The 19,671-nt window shown below is 36.4% G+C and overlaps 1 protein-coding gene across 2 annotated transcripts in view; it reads left to right on the forward strand.

Moving 5' to 3' along the window:
* The window catches only part of LRMDA (leucine rich melanocyte differentiation associated), a 959,691-nt gene that overhangs the window by 800,752 nt on the left and 139,268 nt on the right, over positions 1–19,671 (forward strand). For both annotated transcript variants that reach the window (XM_038411757.2, XM_043518073.1), the window contains one exon: positions 14,271–14,358. In XM_038411757.2, coding sequence (XP_038267685.1) covers positions 14,271–14,358 — 88 coding nt within the window. The remainder of the gene's footprint in view (positions 1–14,270; positions 14,359–19,671) is intronic.

A 19,671-nucleotide genomic window follows, 5' to 3' on the forward strand; every position in this document is an offset into this window, starting at 1 on the left:
CTGGGTATCCTATCTGCAACTGAATATATGTTTCTTTATCCACCAGTGTAAGTAGGGGAATATTATTAAAGCTCTTGGAGCAATTATAATTTCCAATTTTGCCAATGCTATGGTTATAATAATAAAGAAAAAAAATCTTGATTTTTTTTTCCAGCACACTCTTGACTCCCACTGACTTCATTCAGAGTTGTGAAAATCAGCCCTTTATAGCTCAGTGCTAGAGACAAAAAGATTTAAAGGCAGGCCACTCACTATAGGGAATAGATTTTACCAGCAAATGAGCATCAAATCATGTGTGTGCATCCGAAGTTTCCCTTTACTGGGTCGTGAGATGATTAGACATTGACATTCCAGCTGAATTCCTATATTTAATCTTGTATATTTACCTGATGTTTGATTGAAATGTAGGCTAGGCACACATTTTGCAATATGCTTTCAATAACAATCAGCTCTGTATCCTAGTGCTATTGCTTTTGGTAACCGTCTTTCTCTTTTGAATGTACTACTATAAGAACAGGAATTTGACAAAAAGGCAAAGTCTATGATATCCTGTTCTGATCCAATGGATAAAATTAAAAAGATGTTTGATCCATATGTTTTACCTCTTTCTTCTCCCTCCCCCACCCCAAAAAAGTAGACTGTGTGTCAAGAGGCAAAACAAAACAAAACAAAAACCCCTTTCTTCTCACTATTCACTTTAAGCTCCAAAATCCTCCAAAATCCCCAATCTCCCTTTGCAGTCTGGTTCCCACTCTGGAGCTTTCCTCATCTCCTTCTGAAAGAAAAAAGCTCTTCTTTAAGGGACTGATAGGTTGTAGAGCGATGCTTAGCAACAACATTCCTGTGCCTTAAGTAGCTGCAAGCCCCTAGCTGAACCCTTTGATGTGACTGTCAGGGCAGATTTATTTTGTTTTAGCACATTGTCTGCTTGTCCAGATGTATCAGGAGATAAAAAGGAGTCATGTTTACACTCTTCCTCCCCCCCCCCTTTTTTTTGAGATGTAATTAAATCCTGTTTTTGATGAGTCTCTGAGAGATCGAGATGAAGAAAACAGGAACTGGCTCGAGTAGAGGGAGAGGAAACCTACTTGCTGGTCTAACACCTGCCAACATAGGAAAATAAATTGTAAAGCCACAGTGCAATGTGTTGATTTGGTCCTGCAGAAGCCTTAGATTTTGTCTTTTCTCACATGCTGGTAGTTCACCAGAGCAACAGAATCCAAGAAGACCCTTTAGAAAGCAGTTGTCATCTTCCATAGATTCTCTCCAACTTGTCCAGTTTTTAATATTTGTTTGGTTAGTTTGAAAATAATCACTGTCTCTTTCTAAAATGCTAGGTTTATTGATCACTTATACTAGAAGAACTTTTGACTGCAGTAGGTGGTTGTCAATCAGATGCATGAAAAAAGGAAAATCTTTGAGTCTCTGCGGTCTTGAATTAACAAATCTTCTGTGCAAGGCAGGGCCTTGCTGAATTCTGCCAGAGAACAAATACCACAGATAAATCCATTTTTGTTTATTTGCTTTTTTAACTTGCACATTTAGCAACACTGTTCTGAGTGCTATTAATAACCTGCGGTGTGCAGTGACAAGCCTGATTCCAACGTTCAGTACACTGTGGGCATGCCAAGTGAATAAAATGCTTGCTTTAATCTGCTGTTACAAAAGTTACTCTATTTGCATCTTAAATAGGTTACACTATAGCACCCCCTTCTGCTGACTAAGCTGTCTGACAAGAAGCTTAGCTCCAACTCAGTTTTCTTCCCACATGCCTGTAGGAAGACTACTTAAAAGCATTTTCTAACCTTCCAAAATTTTTAATTCCCATGTCTGTTAAGCAAGGAGAGCAACATACCTGAATAATAGCTACCAAACTAATATTAAACTTTACCTTTAGGGTCAAGCTTTAATTTTCACATAGATTAACTTTTTATCATTCATATGTCAGAAGGAAAAAAATCATTAATTTTCAAAGTGAGAAAGCATGGAATAACAAACTGAAAAGCAAAGTTAACTCTTTGATATTGCAAATTACTGGATTTAGGTCTGTTGTATACAGTAATATACCCAATATCCCACTTCCCAGATTGCTATTGCCGGAATATGTTCTGAAAAAATGGTAATGTGTTATATGCCCTCTTCTGTGGAATAGCCACGAAAGCAATTTTCCTTGCTGGTTCTAAGTTGACATCTGATGACCCCTGGAAATCAAATTGGCAAGGGAATTTAAGAGTTTATAGACCTCCTCTATTTCAAAGACCAAAATGTGATTTATTTATGGTAGCCAAAGGAATTCACTTATACTGAACTCAAATACAGTGAAATCCATCAATAGACAGATAGACTGATGGTCTTTGATTTCTTCAGTGCACTGACAGATGCCCACTACAATGCTGGTAAAAGTGAACCATTGCATATAGTAAAGTTCTGTTAACATAAGTAGAGGATTCCAATGTATATGTGTAAATGTTTATTTTTATATGTCTAATACATACACATGTGTAAATATCTATGTATGTGTATGTATAGTCTATATGGTACTATGCACTATTATATAATATAGACTCAGAAGTACCCTAGCTCACAGATTCCTGAAGATTAAGCATTATTTTCAACTATTGGACTTACATTCATAAAATGAAATTGCTCTTTGGATGTCTTCTTGCTGAGCACCTCCTGCTGGCTAAACCCTGGAAAAAGCACGTTGGTTCAATACCGAATGTAATGCAATGTATTTTGGGTTGGCTTTTTTCGTACGAAAATAGTGCACACTTTATAGTGGATTAAGGATGTATGTACCAACACCAACAAAGTATAGAGGTGACAATATATTCTCTCCCAAATTGTGTCTCAATGTACGTAAGTTCCATCTACTTCACTGGGATTTGGACATAAACATCTGACGGAAGAATTTGGCCAGCCATCTGTAGATGTGATAAAATGGGTGAAGGGTACACAGGCCAAACATTATGGAAAATTAATAGAATTCAGAGATACTGAAATCTTACACATTCTTAATTTATTTACATGCACATTTGATGCTTACCCATCTTTTTGCAACTCCTTTCTGAATTATGAGTTTTTTCAAAGGACTGAATGTTGTTCTTTAAATCCTGAGAGAAGGTTGCATGATGTAATGCAATGAATGAAATGTAATAAACATGGAATTAAGGTAAGAGTAAATTGGGAGCACAGGCTTAAGGCTCCTGGGAGGATCCTGCATCTGTCCATCTAGAAGTGCATTTGTGGTTCTCTTTACAAGACATCTCAAGGAATAATTGTATAAGGCTGTTGGGATTTCTGGCAAGACTTGCACAGTTGTTCATGAAGTCTTATTTTTTGTACTGTTTAATAGTTTTTTTCCCCCTTTGATACTTTAAGACACACCACTAGAATTTTCCGTGTGTGCGCACGTATATGTATGGCATAAATAAAATGAAAGCAGCACATAGGCTGCATTCTCAGCTTCCTTTACAGGAACATAAACAGGTACATTAATAGAAAGTGAAAGACAACACAAAACATCTTAGTGTGTCACACACTTAAACATTTCTTGCAAGGACTACATTTTCCAAAACTTGGAAGAGCAACTCAAGATCAGCATGCTCTGCAAGTCTATTGTATATTTTATCCCACTGGTGGGATATTTTCCTGGTTTACTTAATGATAATCTTGGGAGAATTAAGAATCCAGGAGAATTTATAGTTTGATTGTTTGGTTTTATTTTCTCTCCCATTTAGTTGAAAATCTTTGACCCACAACTTGAGTTTATTTTGCCAACTATTGGCAAGTGCTAATCCGATCACTTGAATTAGTATGTCAATTTCATAATTACTCTAACCTGAGATCTATCTCCTGTGGGGACCAGTGTGCTTTAAAAGTACAATTTTGTCCTGTGAAGCCATTTGAAATCAATTATTCTGATTTAAAAATCCCAAATCAGGTTTTGCAGTGGATACGCTTCATACTGGATTATATAAATGGGTCTGCTTTCTACAATGCCGTTTTGCTGTATTTAATTTCTCATATCTGTACCTTTCCCAGTAACAGACAACACTGTGCTGCTGGAACTTGCAGTTATGATGCTTCCTTTAGGACTGGATTCTATTATTCATTATGATGAATGGAACTGAACTAATGGAGGAGTAAGAATCCACTTAGCATGAGTGAAAATATTAGAATCTGGTCTATTATCATGGAGGAGGTTTCAATGCTGAAGGCTCTTCCTCCTTCCTCCCCACCCCATCACTTAAACTTGATCTGACTAGCAGATCTGACTACCCCAGCTGCTTGTGCCCTCAATTATAGATACTTTTTAAAAACTATTAAAAACAAATATTCTTTAACCCAACATATCAAAGTCAGTTTCTTCTGGCAGTTTACCATAGTTTGAAAAAAAATCAGTGCTAAATATAATTCCTAAAATACTTGGCTTCAAGTGACGATATGTTTTAAGTTGAAAAACAGGTCTTGAAAGTCAAGGAAACAAATGCACTGTTGTTATACATGTACTACGTGTTACAATAAAACAAATCAGGCTGCTTAGAAGCAGTCACTGCTTTGTGATTATATTTGTGTAGTCTTGGGCCCTTTGATCAAAGAAAGCCATTTCAGGCTAGGCCTAATCCGGGCTGCTTTAAGGTGTTTAAATGGGAAAAAAAAGGTTGACAACAGCTGGGATTTAAATTTACTGTTGCTTAACTTTTGTTTTGAAAAGATTTCTATTATTCACTGCTTCCTTTTTCATACAGAAGATGGATCATTGAGTAAACCTAAAAGGGAAAGAGGATATGGGAGGAAATGGGTGGAGACTTTGAATTAATCTTCTGAGGAAAAATGTTTGATCAGCGGGTAGGAGAGGATGAAAACCTCTGATGTTGACAGCAGGCAACTTTCTGACTAGCGTGTGATTGACATCTTTGAGGCTCCAGTGGGGAGCTAGTATCCAGCCAGGCTCAGGCATCCTCTGTCTGTGGGTGGTAGTGTTAATAATGTGGCAACTGGAAAGATTAATTGTGGACAAGCAGCGGGATTACGGGGAGGGCTTCACAGGTCTAAAACGAACAGTGGTAGGAAGGCTTCTGATCTATCAGCCCAAAAGGAAATTAGTTAGGGCAGACTGGAGCAGCTTAAAAAAAAAGGGGGGGGGGCAATGGGAGAGGGAAGTATTTAGGATATTAAAGCAAAATGTGAAGAGGATATTGAAAAAGGGCATGAGGGGACAGGACCAATGTTCTTGAAAGGTAATATGCCCTTTTCAAGAGGTAGCTTGAAAGACCTTAATGCACTACATACTTTTACAATACGTTCACAGTTGAACTTGTTTTGCAGTGAACTGGTAACCAATTGACTTAGTGGTTTGAGCTGCCACAGAAGGTAAAATTCATTATTCATTTTGAAAATGTGGTTCACAATAAATTGTTTGTCCACTGCCACACGTATATTCAAGTGAATAAATATCAAAGGCCCCTCAGTGCAAAATACCTTGGAGAGAGTTTACTTAAGCTGTATCTGCAAGTAACTATCCACTGCATATTTTACTTCCCACCCTTTTTGGTAGTAGTAGGGATTTTGCCAATAAATTCTGCGTTACCATTAAAGAGGCTATTCATCATGCTTACTAATGTTATTAATCAAGATACACCACAGTACCCTTAAAATGAGATCATTTTGATAAATCATGTATGACATGAAAAGACTTTATTCCTTTTAAGTGCAATTTAGACTATAATTTTTTCCCTCGTTTATGATTCATGGAAGAAACATGGATAAAATTCCCTTGCACATTTACACCTTATCTCCAGTAATAATTCAAAACTGCTCTTAGATGAAAATTCAGGGTCTGATTCACCAAAGCTGAATGCCAGCTCATTATTTTCTGGCATTCAGTAGTCCAAAAATAATGTCCATACATTAGGTACTATTCACAATAGTTAGATTTGGCAGCACACCAGACATATCAATTACACTCAATTAAGCCTAAATGAATAAGAATTCTCTTATGTTCATTTACATTTTTGATCCAGTTATACCCAACCTACCCTAACCTTGCAGTTTTATATTAGGAAACCAAAAATTATAACAAATTCAGATGTGGTTTTTAAGTGATTGTCTCCTATACATGAAAATGAGGAAAATGTATTTTCAGATGCCACAAGTTTTGTTAAGCCCTGTGTTTGTTTAAATAACCAAAATGGTTACTTTTCTGGCCATAGGTTATCAGAGCTGTGATGCTGACTCCAAATCAGAAGGTCACTGTTCTCTTTGTCTTCCAACAACCACAATAAATCAGCCTATTTTTATTAATAGCATCAAATCCGAAAGTAACCTGATACAATTCTCCAGAAGAGATATTTGCGAAGCTTCACCTCACACTCTTGATTATAAGTGAGACACTTGTACTATTCATTAAACTGAAGAATGTCTGAAATGTTGCAATATTTTTTTCTACTATTGAAATAAATATTGGATAAATGTTTAATTATTCAAGTATTCAAGTTTTAAAAAAAATGTCAGTAGCGATATTTAATTTGGATGGCAGAATTATTTAATTTTTGGTATTTCTCAAACCATGATTCAAAGGGGACTGGCTGAATTACAGTCTGCCCTTTACTTCCACCAGCATTTGAAGAAAAATGGTTGATTTCCAAGAATAACAAGACTATTTATATTTTCTTTAAACATTGGTCCCTATAAATTGGGTTGCATGTGGCAGATGTACAATATATCCGGCCACTATGTGGAGCGAGCATTTTGCAGCACTGTCCAAATCTTGATTTTAGCCCGTGCATAAGGAATTCAGGAAACAAACATACACATATCCTATTTTATTTTTAGTTTAATTAGGTGTCAGTATTTCTCAGAAGCTTTGGTAGCCATCTGTCAAATTATAGTTGAGTCCTTTACCTCTTGGATAGTGCAAAAGTGTCGCTCCTTTAGTTTTTGTCTTTTGTACTTTACTTCACTTCAGTATGTGTGAAGGTTGTAACTCTTTCTCCAGGTCATTATAGAAGTGACTATAGATTCACCTACCGGTCTGAAAAAGCCTTGACTTTTGATGTGGTTCAAGCTTTCTTCTTGAAAGTTTCAAGTTGTTACTCAAGAATAAAGTGAAGCAGAGTAAAGCCTTTATCCTATTGACATCTGCCTTCTTTCTTGTCTCATGGATTCTGCTCATTATTAATAATAATATAATCAAATTGGTAGACCCTTTCCCTACATTTTAAATTTAATTCCTAGTAATATACTTGTAATTATAGACTAAAATAGTGTACTAGCTAAGAGCAGTCAGGCTGTGTGTCACTCTAATGGTACATTTTCATAGTTGCTATTTTTAATTAAAATATTTTTTTTTAAAAAAAAAGCCAACCTGGGTCCCTATTTGCAAGAGTCATGTTAAAAATATCCTCATTTTCAGTAGCACTCAGCAAAATATCACAAGCACAGTTTGCTTAGAACATGAGCATTCTTAACACTTATATACTGGGCAATGCAGTTTCCCCCCCCCCCCACCTTAGCATAGTATTCATTTGCGGTTTGTTCCCAACCATGGTCAAATGTCTAAAAACAGATTTTGAAACAAGTCACTATTTTTATGTGGGGCAAGTAGGTCATCTCATTAAGCCTGGAAAGATCAGGCAACTTGTGATAATGCCGTGCAGCTGGTATTTCTTAGTAATTAAAATGACTCTAGTTTATGCTACAAATTTACCAACACAAATCCCCCGAAGTGGGATCTGCAATTACAAGTTCAGCATGAAAAATATTTCCTATGTCATGAAGCAAAGCAAACTTCCTGTGTAGTCATGCCATGCCACCTGTTGGCTTCTCTGAAACATGACAAGGTCTTGGTATCAGTCATGGCAGTTGTTTGACCTTTCTCTGACCTCTAACCTAGTTCACAGAGGGGTGGTCCTGAACAAGACCTTCCCTAGTCTGCCTTAAATAGTAAGAGCTCTGATAAGCCCGGCATTGTCAGTTCTTAAAGTCTCCTTAATTCTTTCTTCTTCTTCTAAGTTGAGAAATAAAGCTGTCAACTTTTCAGTATATGTTCCGAGTTGTTAATAAAGTTTATGGCAAAAAAAAAATCCCCCAACGTAACAGTTTTAAGAAAGTTTTATCTTGGTGTGCCTCATTACCTGTTATATGGACTCAGTGTTAATTTTTTGTGATATAGTAGGGGCTGGAGCCCTCCCACCTTCCCCCCACCAACTAATATCAGGTCTCCATCAGGTGCTTGATGTTGTTCAAATGTATAAGAAACAGTCTCTGTGCCAGCATGACACCAACAAAGTAAACAGATGTTTATGTAGGCAATTATTATAATAATAATAATAATAATTAATAATTAATTAATTAGTAGTAATCATAAAGATTTTAAAATAGTATATCCGTTAAAAGCATTGAGTACAAGATTTAAGTATATTTACAACAGAAATCTTAACACTGAAAAAGGAAAGAAAATTATTTAAAAAAAAGCAAATGTGAGTTGATTCCTACTCATAATAATATAATATAATATAATATAATTATAATATAATATAAATTAATTATAATACCTAGCTCTACTATAGCACTAGCATCTGTAAATCTCAAAGTGGTTTACAGAGAACATCAGTATCATTATTCCCAGTATCATATTGTCATAGACATTTTGGGAGGAATGGTTTAATAAATACAGAAACTGGGCAATGCAGTGATTTTGTTCATTCCTCATCTTTTTTTGCAGTGGATGTAATGGAAAGTCATAGAAACTAACAGGATTTATATAATGAACTTTAGTTTTGCATTTGATGATATTGATATTATTGGGTTGACACTGTAGTACTATATTAAATTTTTATTTTTATTTTCATTTTAATTTAAATATAAATTTATAAAATGACAAAAGGCACCGTTCTGACAGAGTAGGTGAATTTGACCAGCCTTGTGAAATACAGTGAGTCGGTGTATGAAAATAAACAGCAACCCCACAAAACACAAGAATGGTAGATAATCATGCAACACAAATAGAAAACAAAGGCCACACTTTCTCTATATATTACCCTGAACAATGTTCACTTCAACAGTCTTTTTAAAAAGATGGGCCGTGTAGTGTTCCATTAAAATGCAGAAGATTCTGTCTGAGTGGAAAAACACTGCAATGGATAGAAAGAGCCTTTAAGCATCCCCAAATGCTTACAAAATTACTGAACTCACATACAAACTATATACACATGCTGTAGCTCATGAAAGCTTATGCTCAAATAAATTTGTTAGTCTCTAAGGTGTCACAAGTACTCTTTTTCTATATACACAAGAGTAACTTTGGCCTGTATCCAATATTTCTTATTAAATCCTACACTCTTAATTCTTCTAACCTGTTCCTGATTTATTACTGATAACTAGTCATTCTGATACTACTTGTCAGGTCATACCATTTTCCTAAATCTTTGCTCGGTTCATATTTTTCTCACATGTAGATGGGTAAATGTCAGTGACATATAGTTTATATATTTGTGATGTTTATCACCCTGACCTGAGTATATATGTGTGTTTGTATTTAAATGAGAGGAAGAGAGATATCAAGGTCTATTTGTATATCATGATATGTATTAATATGGCAAGATATATATCAACTCCTATTTATTCTTGAGAAAAGATAAAGGCTAGATTTCCCACCCCCCGTTCCTTATAAGACAAAAAGTACAGGCTGCTGAAACTAGACAGTGCTGTTTCCAACTTTTGTACACTACATATAATATCTCATTTTAGGATGAGCAAGTGTGGCATAAATACACAATAAGAGCTGAGTGATTGTGAATGCTCTAATAAATTTGTTAGTCTCTAAGGTGCCACAAGTACTCCTTTTCTTTTTGAGTGCATTCTGGAATTGTTGTCTTTTAGAGTATTTGTTTAACTACATTGTTAGATTTATAGCTTCTAGACTTTTTTTTTTATAGTGGAAGAATTTGGTAGCTACCCCATCTCATTTCTAAACATGCCAATGCTCTCCACCATCTATCTGTTGGGTTTGCTCTGGTAACGTCCAGAAAATGCCTGCTAGAACTAACATTTCTGTTAATAATATCCAGTGAAAAGTATGCCTGAGTTTAATGTATTCAGCTGGGGAAATCAGTTTCTTGTGCAGTTAGCAAAATGATCTAATAAACCATGTCTTTTCGTAAGTGCTCTGTATATCCATTGAATTCTTTTAAGAGAGGATGCCAACTTGCTCTTCTTCCTGTGTTATAAAACTTGTCAGATACAATGTATTAGTGACTATTCCAGTTATTGGTGAGCGTGTGTGTGTGAAGAATTTATGACATATCATAGAAATGAAGATGATCTCTCATATCTCAAGGGTAAATATTTCAAGATAGAAAATAGAGAAATGCTAGAATAGGAATGTTCACTATCTGCAGCAAGTTGAAAAATACCTAATATTAACAGGTCTCTTTGGGATACAGCAGTATAGCACATGAAGCAGCACCAAACGATTCAACAAAATATAGAATTTCATAAGCAATTGCCATTGTTCTAATGAAAACGATCAAAACTATTTTTATTTACAGGTTTGCTTTTTCTTATTTCAGCTTTATAGATAGTCTGTAGATTTGGAAAAGGTATTGAATTGAAAGCCCAGTAGACTTTTGTCTTCTATTTTGTTTACTTAGGGTTGAGTTTTACAGTTCCTACTCCAACAGAACTCTGGAGGATATTCCTAAAGAAAAGTTCAGACCCTAATTTGGCAGGATGCTTAAGCATGTGCATAACGTTAAGACTTCAGTAATCCCATTTATATCATTTAAACTACTCACATGCTTTGAATTTATGCATTGTATCTTATTATCATACTAAGGTACAGATTATCAATGTTACCTGTTGGAACATTCTTACTAAACCCTTTGACATGTTTCCAGTAGACAGAAAATCTCACTTCTTCACCATTTTTCCCTTTAAGATATTTGTAAGTTATGTCCATTCAAGGTCACTTTTGCACTGTAACTAGAACTTCATGTGCAAATAGCAGAACTATCTGAAGACAGAACTTTCATATGTCAATGCTATCACCATCAAAACATTCTTCTGAATATTAAGAATAATAAATCTATGCAAGTCACTTTGGAAAATAGCTTACGGCACCCTCTCAGTAAACAGTAAAAAGAGAATTTGTGGCTTCCTTCTACTGGCACACAGGCTTACATAAAAACTTGATACAGGATTTTTACTCAGTTGACATTTGTGCAAAACGCTCCAATCACTATATGGTATTCCATAGAATTAAAGGTTTTGTAACTGAACACTTAGCAGAAAAGTAATGAAAACTGTTATATACTTGACAGGGAATTACATACTGTACATAAAACAGCAGCAACATGCCAATAAAAAAATCTTCCTCTTCTTGCTTTTCCTAAAATTGGAAATAAAGCTAAATTTCTCCTTCACTACAATATCCTTTTTAGAAGTTCTTGAATTTTGCTCAGTCAGTGGTATTTGCTGAAAAGGCCGTTTCTTCCCGTAATTTTAGGAAAAGCTATCATCAAACTGTCAACAGCCTAAATTGTGATTAAAAGCACCAACGAGAGACCTTCACTATTATCAGAGTCCCAAATATGAGTACTTGAATAGACAGATAACATCTAGAATGTATAATATGAGGCCTCCATTTTGAGCTTTTGGAGAGACTTTGGAGAAAAGATCTTATGTTAAATAAATTATAATCACAGTTATTCTCATCTTGCCCAATGCTACCAGGCCAAGATAAAACAATAGAGTATAGTGGACACATGCTCTGTACTTCGAATTTGGGACTTATTGCATACACTACTGGCCTGGCCATTTGGGGGCCTGATCCTGTGAGGTGGCAAATGCCCTCAGCTTGCATTGTCTTTATTTAGAGTTGGACGGCATTCAACATCTCGCAGGTCTGAACTCTTTTGTCTGCATCTTCATTTGAAATATGACAGTTTACACCAGCTGAAGTCAATGCAGCTACACTGGTCACCAGGTGAGGATGCAGACTGTGCCTGTGGCCTTTTCAGCTTTGTATTCATGAAGTCGGAGGGTATAATAGTACCGAACTGCAGGAGGCCGTAGGAGAAGAAGCTGTGCAAGAATTAGCTATAGAATCCCTGTCATGATCTGTAACATTCTTGCTATTTCAGGAGTCCTATATCTGTTGTAAGACGTCCTTTGTGCTAAATAGTGCAATCTTTTAGTGATGTGGCTAGATTTCTAATAGGGACCAAGCTACAACCGCAGAAATCATTCCAACATATGACCTTGTGTGAAAACTAAAAATGGCTCTCCAGAGGTGAAAGGCTAGTATGCTAATCCACTGAGTCACTTACCTTTTAAACTGTATTAGCATCTAAAAAAGTACAAAAAGAATGACAAACAAAAGGTTTCTAAATATTCATAGACTTCAAACAGAATATGTATTCCTTATTTTTATTTTTATCATTACTATTTCTAAACCAGTGTCAATCGTAGTTTTATTCCTGGTAACCTTTTAAAAAAAATGGAATCAGTGTTTCCAAATGTTTGAAGACCTGCTGAGCCAAAACATTGTAGTCCCATTTTACATTAAAATTGATATTCTCATCAACCTTTGTAAATTATTTTTTAAATATCTGTCCAATTAAAAAGTCTGAGTCAAACAGTGAGTGATTACAAAACCATTACAAATAAATAGTGATGTTTACTAGGATTACTTTGATTTATTAGTAGCACTCATGTCAATGGGTGCTTGGGGAACATCACGCAGTAGACTATGGCTACTCTTGTCTCATGACCCATCCCATACATTGTCACTGGATTTAAGAAATAGCTTAATGGTTGCATTTCTTCTTCCCCTTTGTTTTATCTTCTCTAAAAGTCATCAGTCTGATTTTTGTATCTAGATGAGTGGATTGCAGCAGTAGGAAAAACAGTGTGGTGAAAACTAAATGCTTCATCTCTACCACATTAACTAGCATGGAAAGGACATCAAAGCCCTGGAGATTATTAAGTGCATGTGAAAACTTAACTGCTGCTACTGTGCTGCCAAGAGCTGAAGCTGCATGGTCAACTGAGCCGGGTGCTCACCCTTGGAACTGGGAATGCACCACTTGCACTTTACACCTGGGATGCTCTGGGGCAGGGCCAGTGCTAAGGTTGTGCAGCAGGTTGGCCTGTTCCTTTGCATCTCCCTCCCACCACTTTGCATGGACTTTCCTTCCCCTGTCACTATGTAATGTCACCCCCTGTTGGCAGCAGGGGGGAATCCCATGTCTTTGCAAATGTCTAATCTTAGGACTTTCTGGATGGTGGCACAAATCGGATCTGCTCCAGGCACTGTGGAAAGGAGGCACTAAAGAAAACCTGTATGTTTTAACACAAGTTTTACAATCTGTCTGTGAAATAACAATTTTTAAATGAGAAAAAATATACATCTTTTTAAGGAATACTCTATGGGAATGATACGTGTTCACAAATAAGACCTTACTTTTGCTTTAAGATCTCATTCCAACAACATAATGTTGCTGCCCTGTAACTCGAAAGCATAAATGGAACCTTGTTCTGATCTTTGTAATGCTAGGTGTTTATAATATTCCCTTGGGATGCAACCCTGTCTCACTGGATAAAATGTACTTTGCCTTGGATTTAAAACACCTCTATATTTCCTTTGGATAACAGACAAAGGCATAAGATATGGAATTCTTCTTTATTATGGGGAAAGTTTGGGATTGTGTTACATAAGGTTGTTTTTGTCTCTCGCCTGTATTAAATAAGTTTTTTTTATTAAATCAGGCTTCACAAATGTCTCCAACTTTTGATGCAGGTTATTTTTCCTTACAGCTGTATATCCTATTTAATTTCTTTTGCACAGTGCATTATGAACATTCTCATTTGTGACATAACCGTTTATCTTCCAAGTGAGGCAATGAGTAGTGCAAAATATATTTTGTTTTTATTTTTAAAAAGGAGGTGATAATTAAATCTACCTTCCTATTCTGCTGAAAGAATCTGCTGACTGATGACTTTCATGCAGGCAAATGAACTCTTATTGAACTATCAATGACATTTTTAATGTTGTCAAAGGATTCTTAATGAAAGTCCTTTTGAGGACTGGCAACTACATTTAAAATCCTTACATTTTCCCACGTGATTATTTATCAGTGTTGCATATGACTGTCAACTCTGTGCATCTGTAATCACATCACATAGCTCATTTTGCATCTTTGTTTAGTCATTGACTTTTTTTTTTTTTTTTAAAGAGTATTGATAATATTTGTTTTATCACACAGGCCTCCTCCAGTGACACTGCCTCCGTCTCCCCTGAGACACACTATACGCCACTGCCTTCAGGATCCAGGGATCTCACCAATCACAGAGGTAAAAATTAAGCTTCTAATGCTGTGAACTACTGCAAAGTGGTAAACTTTGCTGTAAGGCCTTCTGAACGCATTACTGCTGCATCGGCACTTTAGTGAGAACACTGTGCTTTTCAAGCAGTTGATGAGAAAACCATACCTGTCAAGACTACAGATTTTAACTATATTAAACAGGATTTAGAGGTAATCTACTGGGAAAGCAAATAAATCTATGGAATAATAACATTTAGCGATTTAAAAAAAACATAAAGAGATTAGAGTACTTAAATATTGCTAAGTAGATGATTACATGCAGCGCTGGTGATTTTGAAAGAATTTGTAAATTCTAATATTTGTGAAGAGAGAGTTATTTTGCAATTTAACAATTTAGAGCGACAATTTCAAAATGTTAACACATTTATATTGCAATAAAAAGGGATTCTGTTTTGTTTTTCAACATTAAAAGGGGATCAATATGCAATTTTAGTGATCCTTAGAACTGCAAAACCACCTTGGGCAAATTCTCAGATTCCTTCAGCATGCCTAGGGAAAGCAAAGTTCTGAAAGCAGGCAAAGAACTGTTGCTGCCATAAAAGTAGCATTCCAAGCCACTTCACCCTTTGTTCCAAAAAAGAAAGAATTTTGAAAACCTTGTAGCACTCTGCAGCCAGAAACATATATAGGAATGGCCATGTAAATTCCCCTAGTTGCTCATTGGATTCCACATAATTTTAAAATTATAACTCTTTTCCCAGTGGGATTGATGTAAAGTAACTAGATACCCCTGTTGAATAGAGACACTCGTGCTCCGTAAAGACTACTTAAATCAAGGCTAGTCTTATATTTAGGAACTGATTGTAAGTTGGGTTCCCATCTATCTTTGTGTACTGAAACTGACTTAGCCTCTTCTACTGGTTATTGAGAGACTGAACAATGTGCAACAGCCAGTACTACCTGATGCTTCCAAGGAAGGTGAAAGAGCTTAAATGAGCCTGAGTGATCATGCCAGACTTTTTCTGAAGATTAACAGAAAGTGCTGAAAGTGAAGCAAATTGAAGGTGTTAAAAATCACTTCATGTCTGTCATTCATGATATGCAATACCTACCATTTCCCGTAAAGAAGGGACTGAACCAAAATGCTGGATCTCAGCAAGCCCCAGACTTTTAGGATGTAAAAATTGGAGCCCGTCGAGATGTATTATTGTGGCCTGAGTCCATCTTTAATTTCTCAGCAAATGCAGTTGTCTTCAGATGGGAATCCTGCTGTTGGTTTAGCTGGCTCGGTTCTATTCTAAAAAAAAATTAGAAAATTAAAGAAATATCGTCAAGAACAAGTGAACATTGCAATTGCCTAACAGTGAAAGAGATTATTTTAAACTAGATCAATATATTCCAGACTGGCAATTCAGATGATGATGTATTACAGTTATGTCCCTAAATTATGGATTAATTTCTCCTGTAATCCAGTTCTTTTTGGCTGTGTCTGGCAGCAGGAGCATGTCTTTATATGGCTGCACATTTAGAACTAGGTGAGATGTTGAGTCCCATTGCCTTCTATGGGACGTGAGGGAAGTGGTAGTCAAATATCTCTAGTTTTATCTCCTTTGCTGTTCATCTCTGTGAACAAGAAGGGAGAAGAATTCTAACATTAAAAATAAACACAACAATATTTTCCTTGTCACTTTTTGGTAGGGGGTGCGTTTTGGATTTAGAACCTAACATACAAAAAATTATGCCATTCATCCCCCCAGCCCTCCTCACTTTGCATAGTAAACATGTGTGCTGTTGTTTTCCTTGATGCTTAACCATAACTATACCTACAGTGGGTGGGAAGAGACCATATTGTCCAAAAAAGTGGTAAAACTGTCCCATTCCAACAAGAAACACGTATATATGCTTAAGAAAATAATTAAGGAACCTGGCAGAACACCAGCTGCTATGAATAAAGTTTGGAACAATGTGATAGCAGGATTTACTTGACCACTTAACTTGTTTTGAAAACTAAGAAAAGCTCACAAACCTAAAGGAAGCTTAATTAGAGTTAATGGAGAGACCTCCAAGAAAAAAGCAAAATCTGTAAACACACCATTTTTGATCCACACTCCCAAAGGTTTTCTCTTCTTGAATGGTCTCAATCTCATGTGAAATGGTTGAATCAGCTGTTACATACAGAATTGTAGAACCTTGAGAGATCATCTAGTCCAGTCCCCTGCACTCATGGCAGGACTAAGTATTATCTAGACCATTGCCAACAGGTGTTTGTCTAAGCTGTTCTTAAAAATCTCCAATCATGGAGATTCCACAGCCTCCTAGGCAATTTATTCCAGTGCTTAATATGTAAATATTGGAAGCTTTCAGAAATACTTTTCAACCCAAACTGAAAGGGAGAATGGCCATGAGTTTGTGAGCATTTTTTATTCATCCCTGGAGGGTCTTTCTTACCAGAATCTGAACTGCTGGCAAACAGCTCAGTGCTAGCAGTAAATTAATTCTTCTTTGGGGCTGGGAGGAAGAGCAGCAACATTGGAATGCATTGGACTTGCAAAGTTTTACATTAACAATTTTCCATGTATTTTATTTATTTTTCATATTGAAACAAAGACAGCAAGCTGTGCTCAGGCTACACAGTGTAGCTTTTCATCTTCATATTTTACACTCAAGAACATGGTATTTCCAGGATTGATTTAATCTTCTCAGGATGATCCCATGTCTTGGATGCGTGCCTTGAACAGATTTTATAAGTTTCAGAATCATTTCCAGGGTCCACAAAATACCACAGTTCAATGTCATCTCACAATGTTATGATGTGGGAGTACAAACACCATGATATTACATCAAAATACTGTGATACCTGAGTTGCCCTGCTTATGAAGACAGCACTGTATGTAGTTCAAATTTACCCCCTTCCTAAACTTCAGCCTAAGCTTTCTCCAAATCTTGTCTGTTACTAGGATTTTCCTTGTAGGACCATCTTTGTTTCAGACCCTAATTCCCTCAGCCTGATTGAAGCACCAATCTCCCTAGTGTTCTGGTTGGAATCGAACTGACACTATCTGTTCATGTGGCTCGGTAGTACTGTCCATATAGGGTTTTAAACATCTCGTAACAAAGTGACTCAACAGAAGAGCTTAGCACTCCTACTCTGTCATCCTACAATACTCCTGTTGGACTAACTTTCAAAAGTAGTAACTATACTCCGGCCTCATGTCTGATTTTTGGTTCCTACACTGTGATCTCAAGCTCCTCAGATTAGTTATTCAGCTACATTAGACTAATATTTTATGTCTTAATACCTGTGTTTACACATATGTCATTTCCAAACCTGTAGTAAATATTAATAAGTATTCCAAATAACTCCTCCAATAGATTGAAACAATCAGAGTTGTGTAAAATATTTGCAATTCTTTTGAAACTAGTGAAAATTCATCTGGTAAGCTAAAGCCCCCAAATTTGGTGGCATTCTCCTTTTTTAAAATTCCACTGTTTATGTTGTGCCAAACTTCAGATTTTTGCTATGTTGCATGGGTATGAAGAAAATACACAAAATTACATTTATGTTGTGAGTAAGAGAAATACTCTTTCTTTAAACACATAGGTATAAAAGGTTAACTGTTAGCAGAACCCTTCAAGAGGGTTCCATGTTTGAAGATGCAATTACCTTCCTGTTCTGCCTCTTCAGCTAAATTAGAGATCCTAAAATCGTTTTTTAAAATTAATATAATTAGAACTATGCAGCATAGTTGTAGCCATGTTGGTCCCAGGATATTAGAGAGACAAGGTGGGTGAGATAATATCTTTTATTGTACCAACTTCTGCTGGTGAGAGAGACAAGCTTTCAGTTTAGAGACTAACAAATTTATTTGAGCATAAGCTTTCGTGAGCTGTAGCTCATGAAAGCTTATGCTCAAATAAATTTGTTAGTCTCTAAGGTGCCACAAGTACTCCTTTTCTTTTTGCGAATCACGGCTGCTACTCTGAAAGCTTTCAGTTTGAGATCCTATTTTTATTTGTCCCACACTACTTGGTCTCCAGTAACATTTTATAAAGGACTTCTTTCCTTGCCATCTTGCCTCTGGGAAAAAACACTGGCAAATCCAATTCCCCAGAGACGTCTCTCTGTAGTGTCCTCTCACTGGAGACTTACAGAAATTAAGTTCACTGCTTCCAAAGAGACCACACATCAACTGGTCAGTGTAGCTGAAAACTCACACTTTACGTCATAGCAAGATATCACTGAGATAGATAGTTTATAGTAAAATGAAGAATAAGTTTATTAACAAAGAACAGAGCTATAAGTGAGACTAAGCAAGAGGAAAAGCGACAGATATGGTTACAGACAAGACAAAGCAAAACAAAACATGGTTTCTAATGCGTAAAATTTAATTCTAACAAGTTACAACTTTGCCTAAAGCAGTTTCTCACCCACAGCCCGTTATCAGCAGCTCCTGCCCTTCAGGCCAAGAGACTCCACCGTTCACAGACTCAGAGGGCCCTTATGTCCCCTATGTGATGGATAACTAAAATGTTTTTATATTACCCGAACTCCATTGTCTGTCCCTCGAGCCAGGAAGGCTCCCTGTGGTGCAGATTCTGTCCCCGGCATGATCGCTGAACTGTCTTCTCCGCTGCTTGTTTGATTGATTGATTTGTTTACCTTATATATAAATATACTTTCATTGTCCCCTTTCCTGTAATCAAGCCAGTCAGGCAGGTAAATACATATTCCTTTATGTGAGGCAGGTGTGTTGTACGCATTGCCTCCCAAAAAAATTTGAAGAATGTATTTCCAGCACACATATATAATAACACTTTGTACACAACCTGAACATACATCACATAATCATTTTCAGGACCAGCATATTTCCAGTTTAGGTATGCTATCTTATATGAGACCTTTTAGATGCATATTATGACAATAGTTTGTTGGAAGTAATAAGTGTATCAGGCCTGGTGTGAGTTGCAGTACGGTGGACTCTCTGACAGTTCACACTGAAGGGATTCCCAGGGTCACAGCAGTCCATATAATGATCCTAGCTTCTAATGAAATGTTATATCTTCTATGATTTGTTTTCAACTCTGACAGCAGAAAGCACTTCATGTGCATGTATTGCCAGACATGAATAATGACATGGGACTGGACAACATACAAAGGATGGTGTAAGTCATCAATTCCTGCCTGGAGACAGAATTTAGTGGGAAATGTTCTACCAAGACACATACATGTTTGTGAGAAGGCTTCCACTATATGAAACTGGAATAGGGAACTCTGGAAATGAATGCAGTCAAGCACTATAATTGACTAGTGGTCTTGGAGTCACTCTCTTTGTGGTCATTA

This window comes from Dermochelys coriacea, chromosome 7 (genome assembly GCF_009764565.3).
Source record: "Dermochelys coriacea isolate rDerCor1 chromosome 7, rDerCor1.pri.v4, whole genome shotgun sequence".
Classification (NCBI taxonomy): Eukaryota; Metazoa; Chordata; order Testudines; family Dermochelyidae; genus Dermochelys; species Dermochelys coriacea.